This window comes from Diorhabda sublineata, chromosome 6 (genome assembly GCF_026230105.1).
Source record: "Diorhabda sublineata isolate icDioSubl1.1 chromosome 6, icDioSubl1.1, whole genome shotgun sequence".
NCBI lineage: Eukaryota > Metazoa > Arthropoda > Insecta > Coleoptera > Chrysomelidae > Diorhabda > Diorhabda sublineata.
This window is the reverse complement of record NC_079479.1, coordinates 7811469-7839353: the sequence shown is the minus strand read 5'-3', so window position 1 is coordinate 7839353 and position 27885 is coordinate 7811469. Positions and strand designations below refer to the sequence as shown.

Below are 27885 nucleotides of genomic sequence, written 5' to 3'. Positions count from 1 at the left end.
CATTTTGTCGTCTATTCCCTTCTGAAAATTAACGATCTATTTGACAAAATTGCAAATACGATCTATAACTTCGATAATAGCACACTGGTATCGCCATTCAAATGAGCCGCCCCAATAAACTGGACAAACATCCAAATCCGCAGCTACAGATTACCATCATCTATACTGATCTTGAAAACATTCTGCAATATGATTGAGTTTAATGCAGCAAATAAGGCTATCACTGCAGATCATGGTTTGGTCTTGTCTGGACATAAAATATCACCATCACCGCAAATTTTCTTGTTGGATGATTAAGTTGGGTGCAATATTTCCTGGCATACTCACGTGGCCTAATTAGCGCTAAGGCAGCTTCATAGAAACTTTGATTCCTCTTAAAGATCAAAAAGCTATAATCCGCAATAGCTTCGGACAGGCAGACGGTGCTCATGAATACCGAGCTCACCAACAGACGTCCAGAACCTCAGAATATATCGAGACTCCTTTCTTTGGAAAAGTGCAAACCTCTGGAATCAATTACCAGGGCAGGACTTTTTCGAACATTACAACCTATAGAAGTTCGGGACATAGTCGAATGTAATAGGGGACAGAAGACTTTACTCCGTCCAACTTTACCGGAAAGTACTGGGTTTCTCTGGCAGATATCCTTGTCTACCCATACTTTATTTACAGTATGGCCTGTGGTAATCTCATTTGAATAAAAAATCTTATAGTTCATATTTATTTCGTTCCTAAATTCACGCAGATATTTAGATCTTCAAACGAGAATGACAATTGTTCTATTCTTGCATATATCCATAGTTTTTACCAAAAATATAATTTCTTCATCAATAAGTCCTTTGGTTGTTGTTTGAATAGGATTTTGGTGTGTTGTTCATAAAAACGTTTTAAGATCCTCCTTACTTACTAGAAGCTTTTGCAACAAATTGTACACATTTGGTTTTATTATCTCTTCGATGATGATATTGCAAGTAAATTCAAGAAAAATTATTCATTTATCTTTATGGGAGGGGATTCACAATTCGCCATTTCAACAGGTAACTCTCGTTTTTCATATTAAAATATTGAAAACATAATATGCAAAACTTCAAAATGTAACTGGATTTAACTTTAGAAACCAGTATGTACACGCTAGTGAATTAAATATGCTTTTTGACTGGGTAATTTCAATATTACGCCATCTATAGTCTTCCTTGTATATAAAAAATGTTCTGCTCCAAATATCCCAAATAATATTTCTTTTAGTACTCCACTCACTTTACATATTCAGTATATATCTCTAATAAACATGTGCTAATTTGGGTTTATTAAGAGCCGATACCAAATTCTCTACTGATTAAAGATAACAGTTATCGATTCTTGTTCTTGTTAACCGTATACCGTCATCAATCAGCAGTGACAAAAAAAACGAAATCAAGCCTTCCAACCTTCAGCATTTTTATCGGATTTCCTTTTTTTTACTGTTGGTTAACCAATTTGTATTTGTTTTTGTAGCATCAAACAGTCCCCGTTGCATGTAAAGTGAAATACACACATGGGTGTTTGGAGGTTTCCATCGGAATTTTTGGAACGGAGAAATACAAAGAGCCCTTTGTTACACGATCACGCCCGTACAAGTATGTACAAATAGAAGGAGGATTGAGTTCGATATCGAGAAACATATATGTGGGATTAAACCGATCAAGTTGGAGGACCTTAACTTAAAAAGGAATCCTTAGATATTTGAACCCTACGTATTTAAAAATCAACGGGAGCCTATAAAAATATTTCAAAAAAATATACTATTCTGTTGAGGTTTTAGGGAGAAATAGAGTATTGTAACTGAAGATTTTGTTACCCATATATACGATAATTGTCTGAAAAGTTGCCGTGATTTTTCTATTTCTACTTTTCAACATTCATTGTCTCCTTCTGTACACTTACTGATTACACTGTTCACACTAACACTCACAATTACACTGTCTTATGTGCGTTTCGATAACCAAGCTACCATCTTCAGAGGCTGGAACTTAAACCTAACTTTAAACTTCACCTACCTACTTATACTAAATTTTCCCACCAATGAACTTCCTCCTGCGAAAAATAATTCCAGTGGGAAAAATCTCTTCCGCGGAAAATTTCATTTCGTCCCTTAACTACCAAACTTTAAAGTGGGGTGCGTAACCTGTGTAAACTGTTTTTTCATTTTACAATTTCAATGATTCCAAAAGTATTTTACATTATTTTACATATTCATTTCATAATTATAACTGGCAATTTTCTCAGCAATATCCAATTTAAGGTCTGTGTATTTTGATTGAGCTTTGTGCTCTATAAACCGGCCTTTAAAGGGTCTATTAGACTGCCCAAAATACTTTCTATCGCAATCATTACAGCTTATTCCATAGATACCATTTTTTACCAAATCTGGTGGTTTATCCTTGGGGTTATCCTTTCGCGATTATAATCGTTGATCTGAGTTGTTTCAACAAGTTTGTTGTAGAATGTTGATTCCAAAAAAAATATTTTTTAGGAATTTTAAGAAAAAGAATTATATAATTGAACTAGTATCCCATTGCCACAACATTTTCGAGAAATCGCTATTACATGAGTTATTCTATCTTTTTCCTAGACTTTTGCGACTGCTTTTGGTTTTTTTAGGTTTATTCTACTTTTTCCAGAGCGGCATAAGGCCGAGAATAAAACTTTTAAAGAGAATTGAAAAACAATTCTAATTTTCGAGTTGTAGCAGCGCTTTTTCGAATTATTACAATTTTAGCGGTTGATTGAAATTGAAGTTTCAATAAATTTCTGAAAAATAGAGCGAGCTTTTGTAAAAGAGAGTAGGGAATCCTCAATGAATCTAGGAAAAACACACAATTTAATAAAGATTTCTCGAAATTGGGGTGGTAGTGACATATTAGATGAATAATGTAATCAATTTTCTTGAAATTTCTGAATTATTTTTTTTTCAAGAACAATATTATAGAACAATTTAGAACAAATTTATAACAATTCAGAACATTGGTTATAATCCAGAAATATCAAAAATGTGATGCAGGTTTAAAAATTATTTGTCGCGTGAACAATAATTTTTTAAAGCTATATTTTGGAGCAGTATAGAGCAAACATAGAACAAAACAGAATAACTGTCAGAATCACAATACCTTGAAAATGCAATACCAGCTTTAAAATCGATTTATTTTTCAATTTGCTCTAAGTTTCATTCTCACCGTATGCCGTTGTGGAAAAAGGAGTACAAACCTTTAACTTGGAATAACATTCAATATGTTTCATACCGCATTACTCATTTTTTTTTATTTTTAAAAAAATATTCACAGTGACTTACTTATACCATTGTCAAACAGAAACTGAGCATCAAAAATTGCTGAAATTTCAGTGACAATCTCTCAACGCATCTCTCAACTTTTAGGTTTTGAATAAAAATCAATATGTATAAATGGATTTAGCTGAAGCGTTTTTGAAAATATTCTCCATTAAGACAAATACACTTTTGCATAAGTTCGAAGCATTTTTTCCATTCCGATTGAGGTACCTCCAAAACCTGTGATTGGAACCCACTCCTTCAGGTGTAGAAAAACGTTGACTGATCTGAGGAAATAAAAAGGAATCGTTGGGTGCCAAACTGGGACTGGGGATGATTCGTCTTCTGCAACTTGTTTCCCCTGATTTTTCCGAACACTTTTGGCGTACAAATGCTGGTGTACTATCCAGAATTGACCGTTGCGTTAATGTAACAGTGGTGACATTTCCAGTTATTCTGAAAAAACACTTGACCATTTTGCTTCGAAGTCGTATATCCATGTCACGATCTTATAGACGTCTTTGAAGTACCACGATTGAATTTTTTCAGAATTTCTTTGCATCAATCGACGCGAAATTTTTTGAACGATTGTCAAATTATGCGTTAACGCGAACAAATGTTTTTGACAGCCAAATACTCATGCAATATTGAATGTATGCGAGTGGAACTAATGCCCAAGTGTACCTCGATCTAACGGTATGTGTCCTGACGATCTTGCAATATCGGTTTATCATTGATATTTTCTGGCACGACAGCCAATTTTGAATGACTTTTACGAAATTCATCCTCTAGGAAAGTCCGACCACATATATAAAGGCTTTAATGTTCAAATACTTTTGTGAATAACCTTTTTCCATTGTGGATATGGAGAAAAAAATAATTTCTACTGATTGAACATTATTTTTCACGTGGAAAAACTTGAATATGGAAATTTGGAAAAGAACAATTGAGTAAACCGGAAAAAGTTATGTGAATGTTATGCATTGAAGGTTTCATAGTTATATGGAAGGTGGATTCCGCGGTTACTTATTGCTGGTCAATAGATCGCTCGTATTAAAAATTCGAACAAAATAATTTTTTCTTTGGATATGTCACAGAACATGAAACTTGGGTGTATCATTATACCTTAGAAACTTAGATACAGTCGAAACAATGAACTTCGTCTGGGAAATGTACTCCAATGAAAGTAAAAATCGTGTATTTTGGCCAATAATGACATAATGGTATGACAAAGATGTATTTGTTTAGAATAAGGGGTCAATGTTTTGCTAATTTACTATCATGAACTAACATTGAGAACATTAAGAAAAAACGAACACGAATTAATCGGATCGTGTTACAACTTGAATACTATACTTTATCTATGGAACTGAATTATGCAAATTTATTGTTTTTGGTTTTGTTGCTTATATGTTGTTGATGTACTAACTGATTAGGGTGGTGTAGAGCTGTATATTTTATTTACTGTATCTGCTTGTCTTGTCGGTGCAGTTATATAGAGCATCTACTAATTCCGACGAACGGCTAAAACAACCCTGCAGATTAATTACGGTAAAAATATAGAAATGCCTTTCCTCGTTGTTCTGAATTTATTTTGTAATGTTAATGTTCATTCTTTGTGAGGTATATTTTCCATTTTAAAATTTAGAGAGCAACATTCCTTGTGATAATATCGGTGGAATGTAGGTGTCTTTATTATGGTACAAAAATTATTATCCGTAATAGTGAATTATTTGAAATTTTTTCTTATATTTGGTACACTTACCAAAAAATGAACCTGTAATTTGCATCGAGTGTTATTCTGTTGCCTGACAAGCGTGCATAATTCCCATTGTTAAGATAACCTAAAATAAATTATGTAGTTGACTAGATTATAAAAACGGCTGAATTCTTGTGAGATCGATATCGAAAGCCTCCATCATAACATTATCCAGCTTCTCTCTTTAATTATATATTCCTCTGACTGACGTTTAAGAAACGCATGTTGTTTCAAATAGTTTTCTATATTGGTACCATTATTTATGTTGAGTGAGTGTTTTATGTGACGATGAGGAGGCAAATAATCATGCATGAACTTGTCTAACTTTGTACATTGAACACTTCTTCCAAAGTACCTTTGTTCAGTTAGGAATTACGTCAAGTAATAGATTACGCCATCATGCTTCCTTTTTGTCCAGTCCTTTACGCTCTTGATTAGCCTGTGGGTCTATCCAGCTGCTCTCTCATCTTTGTTGCAATTGTCGATTTCTGCGGCGATAAATTCTCGTTATTTCGTTTGGTGGAATGGATGGAGCCGATACGGTGCAGTAAGTGCTGCGGCACCCCGCCGCTGCTCATACTCAACCTTATGTCTATATTTTTCAAATCACATTGATTCTCTCCAGATTTTAGCCCTATATGGCTTTGATAGTATGCATCATGTGGCCTTTTCCGACCTCTCCTCCTGACGTGTTCTCAAAACTTCTAACGTCACCCCTAAGTAACTTATTTCAAGTGCTGTCATGACAATTAGACCTCAGAAATTCTCTGGGGTGATTCGACCAATCATGTTGGTGTTTAAATGCACTGCCCCATGTATGTCTGCTGTTGAATCTGTCCTTCACAGCTTCTTCAACACAATATCCTGTCCCCATGGATCATTGTTCACTCATTTCATCACTTCCTTCCTATTGCTTGAGATGGCGTTCCTTAGAGGTATCCTGAAAGTTTTATACTGCTCTAGCTTAGCTTCAAAGTCTAGGGAGGGGCTTCATAGGGGTAGGTTAGGCGAATCTTCTTATTCTAAAGCTACTTTTACGGAATTCGAAAATTTTTTCGTTCCACCATTAATCATGGAGCAGAAAATCCTTAGAGGCGATGCTTTATATTTAGTTGGACAAAAAGTACATATTTTGTTAACGATCCCTTACTGCTCTTACTGATATTCCAAACTTAGAATGTTTTTTGTATAATATGGAAGTCGAGGTAATTGGAGAAATTGCGACTTAATGATGTGGGTGGTAATGATCAATATAGGAGACAAATTTATTGATCATACATTAAAAAATATAAAATATAATAACGAAAATAGTTTGAGTCATATTTGAAAATCCTATCAAATGTAACAAATGTTTTATCTGATGTTAAAAAACTTAATCCTATGTCAATCTCTAAAGAAGTAAGTAAGAAGTTCGTTCAAAATCTCTGCTATTGTTTGGCCAATTTAATTACAATCGAAGTTCCATTAAAATAACGTGGCTTTCCGTTGTAAATGACCCATAAACCGAAAGACTCTTAAATATCCAGGATATACGTACAAGGTTAGATGGCGTAAGACGTGTTGCGGCCTAGCACTTGCGGTAAAGGGGATGCCGTTCCCTTAGGACTTGTGGAAAAGCGAACATACCATAAGTCAGAGGATTCGTCGTAGCACATCGCGAGGAAATAAAACCGAGTCGAATGATACGTACATCTGCCGCAGATGCCGCGATTCTACGGCTAACGTTGAACGAAACTAATTATATGCCGCCCTGGGGACATTATCGACCAGTTGCTGTTCATCAACGAAAGTCCCGTTGTGCAATTTTATTATAAGGACGATATACATCAGGAGAATAACTTCTGAAATATATTTGTTTGGAATTTTTAAAAAGAATATGATTTTGGATGTATGGGACAGATAAAATTGCTTGTATTTGGTGCCCTAGAGCGACTGTTGCTAGAAAGAATGCGAGAATCAGCAGTCAAGAGAGTGGGTCTTGAAATTTTGCTTGCTTTAGTTGATATTGCAACAAATGTCTAGTTATACAAGGTGAGTCATGAGGAACTCTTTATACTTCTATATGTAGAGTCTCTCAGGGATACCATGTAACTACTAAAAAGTGACAACTCCTCTTCTTTATTAATTTAGAGGGTGATTTGTGAAATTGGCGAAATTGGCTAAATTTTAATTGGCTATAGTGTATACACAGCTCAATTGATTTTTCAAATTTTTTAAAGATGCAGTACAATACTATAAAGTATTCGACTGGTATTTTTTTAAATACAATAAGTAATTTTCTAACTACATAAATACCCAATGAAAACGACATTTGAGACCAATTGTCGCATTTTTATAGAATTTTGAGTGAACGATCAAACCTTATGAAAAATAAAACAACCATAATGACGTTACAACCTAATCTAATAAGAATGTACGAGGGCCGTTTTATTTTAAACCTCCGATAGGCTATAAATAAAAGACAAGATCATATAAAACAATAATTTTATTATCAGTACACTTAACCATTCTGTCAACTTGTTGAATCAGGTCATCTCAGACGATAGATTTGCGTCCTTGGCCCCCTTTATCATGGACATAATTATGGTCATCTTTATACTTTCTACACCATTCACGCATAACACCATCACTCATGAAGTTTTCCCCATATACACGATTCATTCTCCGATGGATTCCTGCAGCACTATTGCCTTTAGCATGTAGAAAACAAATCACACTTCAAAATTCACACTTTGAGCATCAATATTGGCGAACATGTTTATGTGGCTGTAGCACAACGCTGACTGACGCCTGAATGTCAGCAATGGCGTAGTATGTAGTAAGAGAGCTTCGCAGTCGCCTACAGCGCATGCCCCCCTTTCTTCTGCCCGCGTAGCGTCAGCACGGTGCGATCGGAAGTTGAAAAAAACGGCCCTCGTATAATCTTTAAGGGCAGAATCAATTGTTTTTCAATTTCGAATTTTCAGGCAAAAATCGAATTGGGGTATTTTTTTCAATAAATAATAATAAGCAATGATTGTCAATTTTATATCAGATAATACGAGTTTGACATGTTTAGTGGTGAGCGTACTCATACTCGTTATACGAGTGCTGTTTGAGTTGTTCACAGCCTACTTGAAACATTCATCTTGGTCTAAAAATGTAAATAAAACGCGAAAATTTTCTAGCTATGATTTTCTTTGACTTTCGACGTGGATTAAACCAACAGCAGTGAGTCGATAAACATATATCTTGGTCGAAAAATAACATCAATGTCGATCAATTCGCTTCGGCTTTTGGTGGTGAAGCACCGTGTTTCACTGGTTTTTCGAATTTAATCGTGATCGTATTTGGCCACAGGATGAGATTCGTGAAAGGTCGTCCAAAGTGATGTGCCAGAAAACATCGATGCTGTGCGTAAACTGAGGTATACTTCATTCATTCATTTGGCTGTCAAAAAGATTTGTTCGCATTTGATGCCGCATAATTAACAATCGCTCAATAAAAGCTCGTTTCGAGTGCGGTAGTTCAAAAGACGTCTATAAGATCATGACAGGTGACGAATCATGGATCTATAAATATGTACCCAATAAAAACAACAATCATCTATTTGAGTCTTTCAAGTCAAATACAACAAAAGTTGTTCGTGCATGAAGCACTTCGAAACAAATGTTTGCTTGTTTTTCTCGGTATAACTGGGGAACCAATCTTAGAAAATGGATAATTATCCACCATCAAGCTCTCGCACCTCAGTTCAAACAAAAACGTGTTTGAATACTCAAAACATCTGTCATGTTTATTTGGCACTCAATTTTTTCTTTGTAATCCCGCAGATCAAAAATTAATTGTCAGATCAACGTTTTTCTACATCCAAAGAAGCGATTTATGCGGTCAAATCACATGTTTTGAAGGTACCTAAATCGGAATGGAAAAAATGCTTCAACAATTGGTTCAAACGCATACAAAAGTGTGTTGATCTTAATAGAGAATATTTTGGAAAACAATAAAGCCATATCCAATTATAAATATTCGTTTTCATTCGTTTATCTCAAAACTTGGTAGCAACCCTCGGAGGGCAGTCAAGTAAAGTAAAATATCGGTTAATCGTGAGGTTAGGTGCATTGTATCTATCATAAAATTGTTGATGAGTAACGTTCAATTAGCATAATGACGTAAAATCTAGATTGGTTCAAGCTTTGATTTTTCTTTCAACAAATGAAGATAATCGATTTATGTTCATCAGATCTGTCAATTTGTATGCAAACACTTTCATTATAGCTTATTTTGAAGTTTTTTTTACAAACTTTTATCCCCTATTCACATTTTTAATTCGAATTTACAAAATTAAAAAATATGTAGTCATTATTTTTTAGTTGTAATTCTACACACACTTTGAAGATCTTAACTTGGAAATAAACGTACACGTACATACCAACTCCTATCGCCAAACATAAAATTGAAAGATCATAATTTGAATTTTGAACAAATTCTCTATTTAAACCATTTACGTGCGGTCGTAAAAGTTTTATTATATTTATTATATTTAGAACTATTGCTCAAATAATGAACGTACGGTGTTAAATTATCGTTGTCCAGTCCAGCATCAGTTACTGAAGGATCTAAATCATTGATATTTGACGAATGGAAACATTTGGAAAGTGACTGTTGATTTGAAACTGTCATTATAGTTGCTATTTATTCTAACATGGATAACGTCTATTTACTAGAAATCTAAATTTTCTTTTTCCTCTCTTAGATTGTAACTTCATATATTGTAGTTCGAGGCAAATGCGCCGAGTAGTTAATTTGTGGGCTCCCATTGATACCGCACCTGCAGGTCTTTACATCGACAAAGTATTGAATGTAATTCGTTTGTTGTGAATTGATAGTTGTCATTAATTCGGCTTTAATAGCATTATCGCCGTATCCGATCGTTGTTCACAGATTGCTGCATTTCTGCTTTTCTATTGTTCAAAAGGGGAAATAAGTGCGAGTTTGAGAGGACTTGGTACCTCAAACTGAATCTAAGTGTCTATCTAACTAGTCTTTAGCTCTTTAGACTAATCTTGCTACTCTAGAAATCACTTCCTATATGAATTACTTATTGATACTTCATATACAAGGATGTTCCCAAAAGTACCTGGAAAATACAAAAAAATTTGAGAAAAAATATATTTATTTTTCAATGTAAACGGAAAATAATCCGAGGCAGCTAAATCTGACGGAATAGCTGGTATACGGCAATAATGCAAACTTCAATTCATTAATTTTGGCCATTGCAATAACGGATGTGTATGCTGGGATCCATTGTCTTTATAAAACAACACTTTGTTCTTAGCCAAATGTGGCTAATTTTTGCTTAATTTTGTTTTTGGAGTTCTTTGGAGCCGATCTCCCTTTTCAGTCCATTGTTTTGATTCTTCTTTTATTTCGAGTGTGAAGTGATGGACTCACTTTTCATCGACGGTTATGAAACGGTGCAAAAATTCGGCTCTATTTCTGTAAAACATTGCCAAATACTCGATGGAAATATCTTCACGACGCTGTTTTTATTCCATTGTGAGCAAACGCCGCACCCATCTTGGGCACAGCTTTCTCATGTTCAAATTTTCAGTTAATATGTGATACACCTCACTTTTTAAAATGCTTACTATATATGCTAGCTCGCGCACTTTCAGTTGATGATCATCCACTACTGGTTTGTGCATTTCCTCCAACATTTATGACCTCTTTTAAACTCTGCTACCCAATATTTTATTGTTGATAATGAAGGAGCAGTCTCACCCAGAGTAGAATCTAGTTCAGCTTTAATATTGGTTGGGCTAAGACCTTTCGAATAAAAGTATTGTATCACATAACTATGAGCATTTTTATCCATGTTCACAAATTCACTGACAACGTTCACTATTGTTGGCTGCCAAACAAATACAAATCAACGTGGCGTGTTCAAATACGAAATATTTTCTTTATAGATTGTGTACTTTCTAATACAGTGGTATTTTTCAAGAAACTACCGCCATCTCTACATCGGGCTAAATACTTCTTGAACCATCCTTGTATTCCAAGTATTTTCAATACAATCTGTCGTGTGTATCATTTTGTATTCAACCAAAGCCATTTTTCGTATCCATGGCTTTTATTCCATTTTTCATGTACTACATGAGTTTTTTGAGCAATAATAATTTGACATCTGAACAAATATGTTTTCATTCATGTTCATATTCTATCTATTCAGTTGAATTTCATTGAAAATTGGAATGAACCTGGTGCTTTTTCTTAACATTTTTTTTTTCAATTTCAATGTCATTTATTAAATGACTTTAATGAAGAACGATTTATCATGACAAAACATTTCCTTCTTTAAAAATTTCAGCTTGATTTAGTATCTCTCGTTTACACTTTTATGTAGGTATTTCAAGAGAAATCAAAAGATTTCAACAACTGTGAGTACACAATGACATATCAAATTCGTAGGATTGAGATTAAGAGATTGAACTATTTTCCTGAAACTCGCAAAGATCTTTCGGCAGCTTTCTCACGTTCTCCATGTTAAACGACAGTCGAATGATTTTTCTTAAACGGAATCGATTTATTCAAAACCATGCCTCGAGTAAAGCTGTTTCAGTTTTCAGTCGGTTGGTAATGTTTCATATCAAATTTGAAATTTAACGAAATGGAAATAGCATGTATTATGTAGAAAATATCATTAGTGAAATCTACAGAACGAAATAATAAGACTACTACATGCTATGCATGAAAACTCATTTTATTTATTAATGATTTAATGATATCTTCTTCCCATATTTCTATTAAAATTTAGTTTTGACATTGAATGATAGTAATATCTATGTATTTTTGTTTTTTTTTTCAAAAATCTTTTAACAATTCACTTCCACTTGCTTTAATTTATTTACCGGTTTTCTAAATCACTTTTTCTGAAGTAATTCGTTTGTTTTCAGCTAACAAAAATAATTTTCAATATTGTTTCTCTTTCTTGTTATGCTTATGCAAAGAACGTTGTTATGTGTATGTATATTATAGTTAAGTGTCTCACCACTGAGCAAAAAAGTTTATCGTTAAACATTGTTTTCGTTCGTGCGGAAATGATAAATAAGGAGGACCAAGTGTGAGTTTGTGACGAAAAAATTTTCTGTAAAAAGGTTATGTTAGGTGTATTGTGTTAACAGAAGAGGAGTTCTGGTAGACCAGTAATTGAGAAAAATGAATTAGGTTTTGCAATTGAAGTTTTTGGATAGAACAATCAATGATAACAGCATGACGAGGCGACCAGCGCTACTCCTCGACAATCGACTTATGGAGGTCGTATAATTTCCCAAGTTTCCAATTTCAATTATCCATCAAATTCACCTTATCTTACACCACCAAATACCTACCACCTAGTGTGTATGGTGAAGGAGAAAGACTACAGTCTTCTGCAGAACTACTTTATTCTCTAATTTGACATAAAATTTGCGACACCGTTACGAACAGTGTATACAGCGCAACGGCGCATATTTTGAAGATGTTTCTTACTATAACAGGGTCCATGTGACCTTGTCTACTGAATAATCCAACTTTCAGCCTTAAGATACCATTTAAATCTATGGTGGCGTCTTATAGACTATATTTCCTCAAGGCATTGCAGGTTGGAGCAAATGGCAATGCGGGAATTTGGACACAGGCTGTAGGTATTGATGGACACCGCCCAAATGGCGCATGAGGTCGTTAATAATAAGGAGTTCGAGGTCTATACTACTGACAGAGAAAAGTAAACGAGGAACTTTAAGTCTGCAATACTAAGTAAAGGATTGCTTCAGGATGAACGTTTTGGCCGGACTAGGTTTCTGCGTATGACACCCTATTGACGTTAAAACTTCAAGCCAAGGTGCCGGATCAGCTTTCACAAGAAAATGCGATTTTGAAATTAGTCACGACAGATCTATTATTAGGAATATATGCGCAACGGTTGTCGAATGTGAAGGTATGAGGGTTGCTACTTAAATTTTGATATATGGCAACGCTTATGTCATTATATTAAAAAAGACTTGGTGACGAATCATGGATCTATGCATATGAGCCCGAAACTAAACAACAATCAACTGTATGGGTGTTACAAGACGAGCCAAATCCAACAAAAGTTGTTCGCGCACGAAGCACACCAAGCCTGTCGCCTGTTTGTTCGTAAAAACTGGACATATCGTCACCGTTCTATTAGAGCAACGTTTAAAGGTCCATTCTGAATGACATACCATCATTAGTTGGACGGAAGTGTTCGGAAAAATCATGGAAACCAAAAAACAATAAAAACATTGAATTAATGTGTCATCCGCCTAAGCGTTTCATGTGATTTTTATTAATTAGAGATTTTTATCATAAGAACAAGCAGCGTCGAACGATATTCGTTCGAAAATTTGAAATATGTTTCAGCCAAAGGGTGAAAAATCGCTAAAACGGGGAGAAGTGGTCATGAAAGTGAAAAATAAATTTAAATAAGAGAAAGAAGAAAATAAAAATGTTGATGAATTTCGATACGATGTCGGATTTATGTTTTTAAATGATTGGGCACGCTGTAACATAAATTTTGCAATTTACCGCATGTCTATAGCACTCATTAAAATTAGAATTTTTTTACTCCGCCCCCATAGCTTGCCGACGTCATCAACGCCAAGTTTCGCTCGTTAAGATACAGCAGCATCAACACCACGTTTTATTTGACCATCCTATCGCTTCGAGCCGTATAAGTCATATTTTTTGTTAGGATGTCGAAGCCTGGATCGGCAAAGGCTCGTTATAAATATTGTATTGTACCAACACCACTATAACTGCACCAAATAAAGTATTTTTAAGTATCCCTAAGGGAAAATAATTTGGGAACCATAAGAGGAACACTGTTTCATGAAAAGGGACTCTATTTTTATCAGCAAATCAACTCTTTGTCGTCAAAATAGCGACAAATCACTCTAACATTTTTTGAAATAGGCCACTCTCCTACACAATTGGCACTGATGATGTAGTACCTATATGGAACGGATCTCGGGCGGTATAAAATATATTCAGACTCCTAAACTTTGTAAGTTTGTAAATACCAATCCTATGGACTTGAAATAAACACCATTATTAAGAATTCTGAATCAAATGAAAATCAATCTTATTTCAACGGTCCGTAGAGTTGCGGGTTTCAATTCCGATTCAGAACTTTCCGAGTTACTACTTAACTCGTTCACTAAATTGACTGAAAGTTGACAAAACCTTATTATATCAATAATTTCTTGGCATTATGTGTTCAATTTCCTACAATGACAGAATCAAATAATTAACGGAGCAGACCAATGATGATTATATTATAAATTTTTCAGGGATAATAATTTTAGATTTAAGAGATACAATATATCATTTATTAATTCAGCTGAAATGAATTATCAAAATGCTGACTTTCGGTTTCTTCACATACTGGTATATTACGTATAACTTTCGGAATAATTCTATTAAATTCAGTCTTAGAACTTCTCATATTTTGCGGTTTATCCACGTAAAACTTTGATTTCTAATAGAAAAAAATCAGAGGTTTAAGATCTGGACATCTTAGGGAACACTTTATTGATCCCCGTCTACTACAGAAAATACTTAATATCAAACTTATCGACCGTTATTAACTCGAATGGGGAGAAGACAGAAGAATTTTAGTACGAAAATTGTTCAGTAGATATTGACCAACTCGGTGAATAGATATATCAAGCCCTGCAAAATATTTGGGTTTGATATTAAGAAAGTAAAAATAACCATTCTTTCTTATCGTTTCTCCGCTGTAAGCAATTTAATCAAATTTGGAGTAGATACACTGTCCACCAATATATTTTGATAAAGACTTAAAGAAAAGTGGAAACATAATATTTTATCTTTATACATAAAGCCGATCCTGCTTAAATGTATTGAAATTCTAAAATTTGGCGAAGGCGGCCGCGGTACCTTTGACTTACGTTTTATTAACCGCGGAATCAGTTTGTTTTTATGTCCGTTATAGCAAGCGGTTTATTTACACATTTGTTTTGTTTTTTATTTTTCTAGAATTCTTGAGAATTTCATTTGGATATATATGCGGGTTCGTTCAGAGCAGTTCAGTTTATACTAAATACTCGTAATGAACAGACCGAAATAGAAAGTAATCGAAGATTTTAAATAAATTAGTAGTGAGTAGAGTGATAGTGGTAAGTGAATTATCATAAGTTATTGTAGTGTATAGTGTTTAAATAATTTAAGAACGTAAGAGACAGTGTCTCAATTCACCCCACGAATATCAATGTGTAAATAAATAGGAAAAACATTACAATATTATAACTGAATATACATCGTTTAGAAATTCTTTAATAATATAGTATTTGTTCCAGTACGAAGATTCATTATACAAACTTGTAACAAAATCCACTTAATACAAAATTCAATTTTGTTTCTAGCGGTAACGTTATATCTTCATAATACCTGGTCTCATTTCGATTTTGAATCCTCGTTCGGAATAAGTTTGTTAAGGTGATAATTGGAAAACCGGATTAGTCGGTTAATTTATATAATCCACCACAGTCAGGTACTAGGAAGGCTATTTGATCAGCTTTACTCTTTCGACGAAAAGTAATTTGGTTAAGTTAGGAAATTTGATAATTGGCAAGTTTTGGGAGTAAGCCTCATTCATTAATAGATGACATGCATGCTCGAGTTACAGTTAGTGGAAAGTTGAAAAATTGATGCTTCGCAAAAGACGACATATACAGGGCTGCTACATATGGGCATATCTCACTAACGGAAAATGATATAAACAAGATTTTATCAATTGTCGCATAGTTGTCGTTCTTTAGAGTAAAAACAGAAGTACACGGCGGTCCTGGAAATCGTAGTGACTGCACTTTATTCCTCTCTATAATGGTTGGCGACCGGTTTTGTATGAAGAAGAAGAAGAATGAAATATTTAACCGGCGTAACTCCCATTATTGGAGTGATGTGAAAGACAGTTTCAAGGGTACTGGAATTTCAATGTTTTTACTGCAATAAAAAATGAAAGTATGCTGGTGGTACATAGGAAAATTTGAATGGTAATCTTACTATTTAAATTTGAGGATGAATTTTACTTCAAATTTTTGTTTATTTCATGTAAGAGATATCTGGAAATATTAGAAACTTATTGACACCCACTAAATCTGAATTGAAATCAGCTTTGGTATCAGCACGACGGAGCCCCACCAGACGGTAGTGCGATTGTAAATAACTTTTTACAGACAAATTCGAAACGCTACTCAGCACGGGTTTTTAAGAAGAATCCATAAAAGATGGGGGTATCCATTTCGAACATTTACTAAATATTTTTTAATCGACTAGAGTATTTTAATTTTTAATACGTTAACTTTTGTTATTCGTTGTTCGCCATCGGCAGGTAACAATTGAAAACCATGAAATTTTCCGTTTTTTTAAGTTTCTACAAAAACCGTTAAATTGAGATATATAAATTTACTAAAGAAGTCCCCTTAATTTAAAACGAAAAATGAGTGTTGCCACTTGAAAAAATTAAGTTTTCGAGGTTTTTAGATAGCGAAATTCGGCATCATTTTCTGAACACCCTATATAAATATTTGTCAAGGTTTTCACAGGTTTTGAAAGCTGTAAGTGTTATTTGTCCAAATCCCAAAAATAGTTTTTTGGTGGAGAGCTGCATGTGTCTAAAAATTTCGCAAATGTGAAATAATTAAAAAATGGTGGACTTTAGGCATGCTATGCCTTAAATAAAGTTGAATTGAAATTTTGCGTAGATTCCAACATTTTAATAGAAACCATAGCATTTCGTTGAAAATAAGGAAGTTTTGGTCCACTTCTGGTATAACTAGTTTCAGGAAACTGAAATTAATTTAGCTGAAAAGAGCATTTCGGAAAACCCATGCAAGAAAATGTTCAGAACACTAGTCGCAGTAGGTACTTGACCATATGCACATCGATTCAGCTCTTCGTGAAGGACCCTGAACATGCCAAGGAAACCGTTTGCCATAAGCCATTTAAAAGAAAACTAATATAAATTGTAATTATTTATTGAAAATACATTTGATTATACATTTGTTGGAAAATTGCTGTTTATTGATGAAGGTGATTTCACACGAGACGGTTTTATTAATTCCGTTAACTTAGATTAATGGGCATCGATTTTGTGTTAATGTGTGGGCAGGATTGGTGGATAATAATTTAGTAGGTCCATAATTTTTCGATAAGAACAGTGATACTTAGAATTTCTCCAAAATTATGTTAAGTGATATTCCTCTGAATTTTCGCAGACATGTGGTGCATGCCTGAGGGAGCCCCTTCCCACTTCCTAAATGATGTACTTTCGCATGGCCACCACGATTCCCTGATTTAAATAAAATGGCTTAATTTTTTGAGGATATCTTGAAAACTGAGGTATATACAACACCAGTACATACAACGAACGAAATAATCGATAGAATAAACTTTCATTGTGATGCTATAAGGTAGAATCTTGGAAGCAAGTTTAAAAAAATATCATCCGTAAACAGTACAAGGTGCCCACTTTGAACATTTATTATACTATTTTTGTTTTTATATGATAACCAAGTAAATTTTTCTACATTTCCATATTAATACGGTGTTAAACAATCTCTCTATGGCGAACGATTTCCTTGGCATGTATATCGATCTAAACGATAAATTTGATCGAGTTGAATAAAGAGTACTTTTTGATGAAAATTCGATTAAAAAATTCATTTTTGCTATCATTAGATTGTACAGGTTGTTCCTGTAATAGTTGCGGAGTGTTAACCATTTGTCATGAACCGCCCCTGGCCTTCAGATAGAGTGTAGAATTATTTATTCCTTCAAACACACTACATAGATGTACGTAATAATCTAGTACAAATTCATAATATAATTTAGAAAATATAAGTTCTGATTTCGCATCTTTGAAGGCATTTAACAAAATTTTTTGCCACATCATTATTTTCACGTCATCTACTCACTCCCGAATTTTTGGCATCAAGCCCTGGAACACTCTGTATATAATATAGATTATAAAATGTATATAGATTAGTAAAAATTCACCTCCATATGTTTTGTTTGCCTGATCACAATTTGACACTAAAAACGTTTGCACACACATTTCAAAAATTAAAATATGTATGTGAATAAATCTAAAACACTTCTGTACTACTGAACAATTGCAACAATGAAGTAACAAGTTGTTGTAAGTAGGCAGTCTGTTCTGTGATTTGCTGGACACTATAGCCCCTAGTGTTACCTAAGTATTAGTTGTGCTAATGTACCCAGGAAAAGCGCTACTTTTCATTTTATCTTATCTTATCTTATCCTGGGTAGGCCCAAATGAAACAAATCGTATGGAGTCATTTTATTGCTCCTCGATACCCTATCTATTTCCGTGGAAACATTTTATCTATTCAATAAGTAGTGCATAGATTCTTTTGAAAAATATTTATTAATGTTTTTGATAATTTCATCAAAGCGATTATGTGATTCGATCATCTACTGCTACTAAGTTAGTTTTGTGGAATTATTTTTGTCCAAGTTAGCATAATCTGAAAATTAGTGATGCTGATTCCACAATTTAGCGGCGTACCTCTACGGTTGAATCGTATGTTGGTCTTTATAAAACAGACCGCTAATAGTAAGTTGGTTCATATCAGTGATTTAATAATTTCGTTTGTTTTTGTTCTAGATTTGATGAGAAACACCCATTAGAACTTAGAAAGTTCTACGTTCCATCCAGGAAGTAGGAAGATTTACAGTTCTTATAAGTATGTAGCTATTAAAGTAATATTGATAATCCTCTCCTTGTTTATTGTTAATATAATTCATAGGCAACAATAAAATAGGCCAACGATATAATGCTGGAAATTCAATGAATGATTTTCAATATTTTTAATATGATGATATCAAAAAAGCGTCAAAAAGTCTTTAGCAAAATATGATATTGACACTGACAATTTGCGTATTTATATTGATCAATAAATCACCTTCATCATAAATATAAAAATAAGAATAAAATCAAAATTGAAAATGTTCTAATAAGAAAAAATTGATTTTTCCTTATATCTCAAATATATAGCAGTAATCAATCAAATTATGGGAATTTTACTTAAATTATTTAGGTCTTTATTATTTATAGCATTTTCGTTTTTATGAATGGAAACCATTTCTGAAAATTCTTTTTTTCGTGTATTAGATTCCGTTTCAAGAATTTTTGAATCTTTATAATTTAATTTATGTTTTTTTTTGACATTTCATGGTTCGTTAACGCAGTTTTATTTTTCTTATCGTATTGATGCCGTTTTAGTCTATTTTCTAAATATTAAGAGTTCTACAATTAGTACAAGGCACTTGATATATAATATTACTTCTTCTGTTTTTTTTTTGTGTTTTAGATTTCAATTTAGTGAAATATTTGGATAACAACAACGTACTACAAATATGAAAATGAAATATACAAACAAATTGATGGTGTTGCTATGTGTTATAGCACAATTTCAAGTGTTATAGCACAATTAGTGATGGAAAATCTCGAGTAAACTGTCCTTAAAAAACTTGATATAGATATTCTATGTTTTTCCGATATGTAGATGATTGCATTACTGAGTACGAAAGAATCAAATTGAAAACATAAATAAAAAATTCAATTCTTATCATAAAATACTTGTGATGTCACATTGTATAAAATTAAAAACATAAATACAGAATGGTATACGAAACCAACTTGGTCATAAAGATATTTGAACTTCAATTCATGTCATCCTATGTCACAAAAATATCATTGACAATAAGTTTGGCCGATAGATCTATCCAACTATCAGATCCTGAATTTAGATGCTTAGCTATTCAAAACTCAAAAACTGCATTTAGAGAAAATAATTATCCGGAAAAAATTATAAATAACATATTCAAGAAAAGGATAAACAGACACTACAATCAATTTAAAAACAAAACAGGAACGAAACATCAAAATATAAAACATTTTTTCTTACCATATGAACAAGGACTATCAAATTATTTTAATAAATATGATATCAGTATAAGTCATAAAGAACATGATACGTTATCCAAATATTTCACTAAATTAAAATCCAAAACACCAAAAAACAAAAAAGTAGTATTATATATTAATTGCCTAATTGTGACGCTGTCTACATAGGGCAGAACTCTTAATAGTTAGAAAATACACTAAAAAGGCATCAATACGATAAAAAAAATAAAACTACATTAACGAACCATGAAATATCAAAAAAACTTGAATTCGATTATAAAGATTCAAAAATTCTGGGAACGGAATCTAATACACGAAAAAGAGAATTTTCAGAAATGGTTTATATTCATAAAAACGAAAAAGCTATAAATAATAAAGACCAAAATAATTTAAGTAAAATTTATAGTTCTATTTTGTAAATTCTAATAAAACTACATATAATTTGATTGATTAAATACTTCTGCATATTTAAGATATAAGGAAAAATCATTTTTTTCTTATTAGAACATTTTCTATTTTGATTTTATTCTTATTTTGATATTTCTGATGAAGGTGATCTATTGATCAAATTGTCAGAGTCAATATCATATTTTGATAAAGACTTAAAGAAAAGTCGAAACGACAAATTTGATCTTTCTTCCAAAAATTATTAAAAAAACTAATTTTAAAGCAGAAGAGACCTAAAATCAAGAATATTTAGATACATAAGCATATCAAAGGGTCTAAGAAAAAAGAAATTAAAGAAATTTCTTCTTGGAGAATTCCAAAATGATTGTAGTTCATCATGACTGATTTAGACTGTTCGAGGAAGCTCTAGAAATTTATAGAAAATGAGTTTATGCATTATAAGCGAAATGTACAGATAAAGTAAAGTTAATTAGTTCATTCTACTAGAAATACTCCATATACACCACATGTTTAGTTGTCGAATAAGTCTCTCAATATTGAAAATAGAAATCTTGTATCTATGTAGTAGAAATTTGTTATGAAATCCACAAAATTTGAAAATAAAAATTTCGATAGAGAAAATCTGGGGGCTGTGTTGAAATCCGTAGCCAAAAATTCACGAGAGTTGAAAAATTGCGGACCCTAAAATGTTTTTTGGCTTCTGTAATATTTAAATGAATAAAGTTATAGACAGAAATCATAGTTAACCTTTACTTTAGCTTAAATTGCCTGTATTGTAGATTCCAATTACAAAATATGTCTGCAAAATTATTTGTTATAATGAATAATTTGGATCTAGAATGAATATAATTAATATAAGCAACTATGGGAAACAATACTCATTTTCTGTAGCATCAAACTTTCCACTATAGAAAACTTGGAATCCCAATAATACGTTTGAATTATTCTAATACGGATTTATTACGTACATGAATATTGCTGAAAGTTTGTTTGAATATTTCAAGAGGATTCAACGTACTTGATGCGATAAATTTCGAAATATATTGAGAACAAAAAGTTAGTTTCTGAAAGGGAAATGGATAAGTATAAAAATTGAAACTCCGGCTTTGCAGGTTTTTTACTGTTTAGTCATAAGTCACTGCATACAGTTATCCCATCATAAAGAGTATTGATCATATTTGTCAAACTTAGGTGCTATTCTATTGAGAATACGATAATACAGGTAGCACATGACTTTTGTTTTTTCTTTGTACCTCTTAATTATATGTTCCATAAATACGACAAAAAGCAATGGACTTAATCCTCCTCATTGTCTCAATCTTTCCTCTGTTGTGGATGTGTTTGACTTTAAGTTTTTGCTTATAACACAATTATTAAGATTGCTTTTGTATATTGTTTTTACTACTTTTATTAGCTTTTCTCCGCCGTAACCTTTCCCAAACTTTTGCTCTTGGAACTCTATCGAACGCCTTTCCCATATCGATAAATGAGAAATGCACACTCCTTTTCGCTGTGAAAGCTTAGTTTATTTTTTTTGTTGTAAAAATGTTGTGTACTTCGGCCTATTCTAAAACCACAAACCCACTTTCTGCTATTGTTGGTCCGAGGATGCATGTTACCATCTTTTCTTTTATCTTTTTGCATACTTTCATCACTATACGAGGGTTGATGTGAATATGTCAAATCCGGCATCATACGAGTGCTATTTGAGTTGTTCACAGATTCTTGATCATTCATCTTGGCCAAAAAATGGACTTAATCGTGAAAATTTTCGTGCGATGATTTTCTATGACTTTCGACGTGGATTAAATCAATAGTAGCCACCATGTTTCGCTGGATTTCCGAATTCAATCTAGGTCGCACTTAGCTACAGGATGAATTTCGTTAAGGTTGTCATTACGTTGTCGAAATTATTTGTTCGCGTTGGATACCGCATAATTTGACAATCGCACAAAAAAAGCTCGTGTTGATTGGTGCATAGAAATACTGAAGAAATTGAATCGCGGTGCTTCAAAAGACGTCTATAAGATTATGAGAGGTGACGAATCATGGATTTATGCATATGAATCTCAAACTAAATAACAATAGACTGTATGGGTCTTTCAAGACGAGTCAAATCCAACACGAAGCACTTCGAAGCAAATGGTCGCCGGCTTTTACGAAATAACTAGATATGTCGCCACAGGTCCATTAGAGCAAGATAGATCTGTCAATTCTAAAGGGTTTTAGGGTTTCGAAAAAATCAGCGAAACCAAAAGCAGAAGAGGAATCATTCTCCACCACGACAATGCGAACTCTCACACATCAGTTGAACCAAAACAATTAAAACATCGAATTGATGGGTCATTCGCCGTTCAGTCCTTGTTTGGCACCCAAAGTTGTCTTCTCATTTCCGCAAATCAAAAATAAATTGCGAGGTGAACGTTTTTCTACACATTTAACATTATTTTTACTTCCCAAGCTTTGTTTTCAACATTTCAGATGTTATTTTATCCTCGCTGACTTTTTCCGTTCTTTAAAGAATGAATTGCTTCTTACTGTTTTCTTTTGTTATCTCCTCATTTTCCTCATGGTCTTTTTTGCAGTTATCTCTTTGTCCTATAGTTTCTTCTTTCTTTATTATATCTTCCCACCGTTTTATTATACTCTTTTCTTCTGTAATCATGTCTCCATTTTCGTTCTTGGTTGCCATCGTGTGAGTTATTCTATTTACTCGTAAATTTTTCAGCACTCTTTAAAATAATTTTTGGTTACCTTTACTATTCAATTCCAATCTTTCTCCAAGCATTTTGTTTCGATACTTTCACCAAATTTTTCACTTTCCTCTCACAGCCTTTTTAATTATGATTAACTTTCTATACACCACACGTTCTTCTTGGAGCTGTTAGTATTGTGTTCCTAAAAGATAACCACAATGCTTCCAGCTCCCTATTACTACCATTCTTCTCGATTTATATCAATTCTTTTTCTACCATTTCGGTAGATTCTCTAGCTACATTTTCATTTTTGAGTCTGAATGATGAAAAAATGAACAAAAAATACAGCGTTCAAGTGGTCAAAAGTATTTACTACAGAATCCACGCAAGCTGCAAACCATATTGAGAAAACTCTTGTATAGTTCACCCCAATTGTTGCTGATGTAATACTACGAATGCGTTCTTTCAGATCATTCAACTACACAGATTTTGTTTGATAAACGAAATCTCCGTGTTTTAGGTTGATACACCTCAACTATATATACCTTGTCCTCTTGTCATTGTTTGCTTTTGTATTAAAAAAATGCTTCCCATTAGTACAGGTACGTTTCTTAAGTAGACATACCCTCATAAAAGTACGTTCCAATCAAATAATCAAAAGATCATCGAATAATTCACACCGCACACAACTGTTTGAAGACAAGTTGTACGAATTTATGAAATTAGAACTGACCAACAGTGCATATTGTTTGGAGACGGAAACAATACTCCATAATATTTGATTTAACAGCAGGTGATTATCGGCAATCGGCAGCGCTTTTGCTTATTGTTAATACACAGATTTAAAAAAAAGTGAGGGGTTGCTAACACAGGGCTTTTCATACGTCATTAGGCATTTATAGAAATAATGCATTAAAATTTATAAAATCATAGAACTGTACATTTTATTCAAATTGTTCAGTTTTTTGTGATTGAGAGCTTTCTAGTTCCTATGTAAGTGAATCATTTCTGAAATGTTTTTTCCTTGTATTTAATTCGGTTTTTAGGCATTAGTATGCAACAAACAACAATTTGAGGATCATGTATTACGGTTCTGGGACTCAAACTGTTTTTTGTTTCATACTAAAGCCCCCAATAGCTGAGTACCCATGATGATTCAACTTTGAATTTTACACAGCAATAACATTTTCTCTGAGTTTGTCATTAAAAACTGTCATTCATTGATAGTTATAACGTTGAGTGAATAATAATTACATTTATGTAACCTTGTTATTTGTTAAATTAGATATTGTTAAATAAATTCCGGTAGGCCAAGACCAACAAGAACCATTTCATACAAAAAATATGATTTTACATTTACTTAATCAAATTCCAACAGTTAGCGTAAGGAATGTGGCAAGACAGACAAATACATCTTCTTCAACTACTTGAAGGATACTTAAGATCAACAGCTACATCCTTATCATTACAGACAACTCCTAGAGCTCTTGCCAGATGATCTACCGGTTAGAGTGGATTTTTTACTGAGCAAACCCCAAATATTTTTTAGTTTTATATCTATCCTAGAGACAAGATCACCTTTTTTGAAACACCATGTATGGGAGTGTTGGTAGATTTAACTCATTTACAATCGTAGATGCTGCAGAAAAATTGTGCATTTGGTTCGCAATTATTGCGATTGCTCGGTACTTGTATTCTTACGAAATAATTGGCTTCCGCTACTGTGTGTACTTTTCTTTTATTACTCTTAACGAGATTCCTTGCTGCTGTGCTGATGAGATCCATAGATTATGAATATCTGTAATTGCCAACCATTAGTTAGGGGATTAAATTCGATATTTGTTGCGCTATATGGTCAAGAAAGTAGTTGTTTGTAATTTTTAAATATATGAGGTGTAATTCTTAACATTCAATATGTTCAATAGAATGAACTAAGAAGAAGATATGGCGAGAAAAATAAACAGACAATCATAATTCAAAACAATACACTAAGCAGTGATGTAGTGGATTTGAATTGGAAGAACAGCTTCTGATATTTTTTTATGTTCGAAGAAGAAATTTTGGAAACACGCCTTTTGATAAACCGAGATTTCTTTTGTTATTGTGCTATCTACATATTCAGATATGCGATCCAGTTTTCCTGAATATTCAATCCATGATACTACATAATTATTGAACGATGAAAATCCATCAAGTTAAATACACAAAGCAGAATTATTTCATCTTGTAGCAGTCTCCAAGCAATAACAAATTCTCCATTGCTTAGATAGTTTGTTTGTTGAGGCCAATCGTTTCTCTGATTTGGAAGGTTATCATAGGAAATTCGTTCGAGAGGATTACCTCTTCTTCGCGATGCGATAAAAAGTTGAAAGGACTTTTATATAAAACAAAGATTGTTCGAATCAAATGAGGAAGAAACTGGTAGTGGTGGACGAAGATTCTCAAAGTGACGAAAATGACGTGAGAGATAGAGTCACATAATTTTTATGAATTTCTGGAGGTTGTTTTTGGTATTTAGATCGCTGGTTGGTTTGTTTTTGCAGTTTTTCTCAACACATGTTCAGTTATCAAGACTACGAGAGCAATCATGGAGGAATGGGGAATTCGATTTTCAGAAAATACTAATAATTCCGAAATATAGGGATATTATTGTCAGGGCAGTTATAAAAGGAAATACTCGTAAGAATGGAGAGAAATGGATAATATATATTTATTCCATTTTTTTTTTGAAGTTTCGCCCAAATAAACTTCGTATTTAAGCGAAGTATGTCATTTAGAACTAACTCTCAGGGGTACCAATATATTGTTACTTCTGAGCAAAAACGAAAAAAGATAAATGATGTTTGTATTTTATTATAAAGAAACTTGTTAAGGAAAAGCTGATTCTGAAGTTGATGAGAATAAAATATTTACTTATAATTTACGCTGCCCCATTACAAATATTTTAACGTTATTTTTCATCGCCACGTATTTGTTGAGAGTGTATCAAGATTTTGATTGTTACCTGGCTAGAAAGGAGGAATTTGAAAATAAATTTTTACTTTTATCATCGTTTTTAACTGTTATTATTTTGTATTCAGGTTAATTATCGAAAATTCTCTATCGAAATCATGCCACATGAAGTTTTGAACCAGGATTCATCCAAAAAACAGGAATCTTCGACCCAACAAGAAGTTGATCTGTTCAAATTAGATACGGAAGATGGCGAAATTCGGGACAACGGTGATGGTAGGGATCATGGGATATTTTATTAATAACATAAAAAAAATCAATGAATTGTTTGTTATAGATTTGAAATTATGTATCGATGGAAATGTCGGTAATACTGAGCAAACAATAAAATTAGATGAGAATAAAACTGAAGAATCTAAATCTGAACAAACTGATATCAAAAAAGTTATTGCAAATAAAAATTTTAAATCCAACGGAATTTGGGTATCCAACATAACTCGTAGCATAAAGGCAGCTGATCTAAAAAATCTCTTCAATAATTTAGGAAAAGTAGTATCCGCAAAGATTTTAACTAATGGCAAGAGCTTATACGGCTTTGTATTGATGGAGAATTCAGAAGTAGCATCGAAATGTGCATCAGAGTTCAACAACACCGTTTTTCACGATATCAAATTAACTGTTTCTAAAAACAGACCTGATATTATAGCAAAAACCCCAGATTCCGGTAAGAAGAAAACTGATAGATCAAAAAGATCGAAAGTTGAACAATCAATTGAGAACAAAAAAAATGAGAAGGTTAGAAACAAAGCCGATAATAGAAAAGATAATATGCATAAAGATCGAAAAGCAAAAAAATCATCAGAAAAATCACCACCAGCAAGCGAAATCAATTATGAAAAAAAAGTTATTATGCTTCGATCGAAAATAGATTCTTTATATCAATTGAACTGTAAGTTGGAAAGAAAATTAGACAATATGCAACGTCTCTACAATGCCGAATCCAAAAAATATAGCAAACTAAAAACAGAAATGAAAAAAATTCAAGATCAGAATCGTGAAGAACGCAGACGTTTGAATTTGGACAGAGAAAATTTCGAAAAGATGAAAAAAATCGAACAATCCAGATTGGATCTCGATAGAATGACATTGAATAAAGAGTTATCAGACACAAAGAAATTAAAAGATAACCTCAAGTACAAACTAGATGAAATCAGATTCGAAAGAGCTTCAAAACGAACTAGATCTCCGAGTCCAAGACGTCGAAGTCCTGTAGGATTAAGAAATGTCGATACATACAAAGAAAAGAAATTCAAACGCGGCGATAATTACAACAGAGACAGAACTCCTTCTCCTCCGAATCTTAGTTCCGAGATATCGAAGAGATCTGGAAATGTGAGTAGTGCGTCAAGTCGTCAAACATATTATTCTGATGGAACGAAAGCTCCTGCTGCAGTTTATCCATTCCGACAAGCCAACGTGTACGGGCAAAACCATTGGGTAGGAGCACATCCGAAGGATCAAAGACGTAATAACGTCATACAAGGTAACAATTTCCATAATTCGAGATACAATGGTCCTTCAGCAGCTCATCCATCATCCTCGGTAGTCGTACCTCCTAGAGCTGGCAATATTTATTATCAGCATTGGTAGTTAGTTTTCGTTTTTTGTAATTTTCATTCAAATCTTCAAGTTACTGTTTAAAATTATTTTAGTTTACTTAGAAATTATGGATTTAATTTAATTTGTCTTAATATTAAATTGTTATTCT

The 27885-nt window shown here is 33.1% G+C and overlaps 2 protein-coding genes across 4 annotated transcripts in view; both read left to right on the top strand.

Moving 5' to 3' along the window:
- LOC130445133 (uncharacterized) overlaps positions 1–27885 on the top strand; it is a 430540-nt gene that overhangs the window by 15617 nt on the left and 387038 nt on the right. Inside the window, exons 1-3 of one of the 3 annotated variants that reach the window (XM_056780653.1) lie at positions 1571–1616; positions 15108–15247; positions 18760–18838. The gene's annotated coding sequence lies outside the window, so the exon portion shown is untranslated. Of the gene's footprint in view, positions 1–1570; positions 1617–15107; positions 15248–18759; positions 18839–27885 lie in introns of those variants that run through there. The other 2 variants (XM_056780651.1, XM_056780650.1) reach the window with 2 other exon arrangements.
- Positions 429–27767, top strand: LOC130445184 (SAFB-like transcription modulator). Its single transcript, XM_056780724.1, has 3 exons — positions 429–683; positions 26246–26393; positions 26455–27767. Exons 1-3 carry the CDS (start codon positions 429–431, stop codon positions 27765–27767), a joined length of 1716 nt encoding a protein of 571 aa, XP_056636702.1.

Excerpts from the sequence above, each read along its gene's own strand:
- LOC130445184 (XM_056780724.1), top strand. The coding sequence starts at position 429 with ATGAATACCGAGCTCACCAACAGACGTCCAGAACCTCAGAATATATCG. Across the intron at positions 684-26,245 it reads TATTTACAGTATGGCCTGTG|GTTAATTATCGAAAATTCTC; the intron begins GTAATCTCATTT and ends TTTTGTATTCAG. Across the intron at positions 26,394-26,454 it reads AATTCGGGACAACGGTGATG|ATTTGAAATTATGTATCGAT; the intron begins GTAGGGATCATG and ends TGTTTGTTATAG.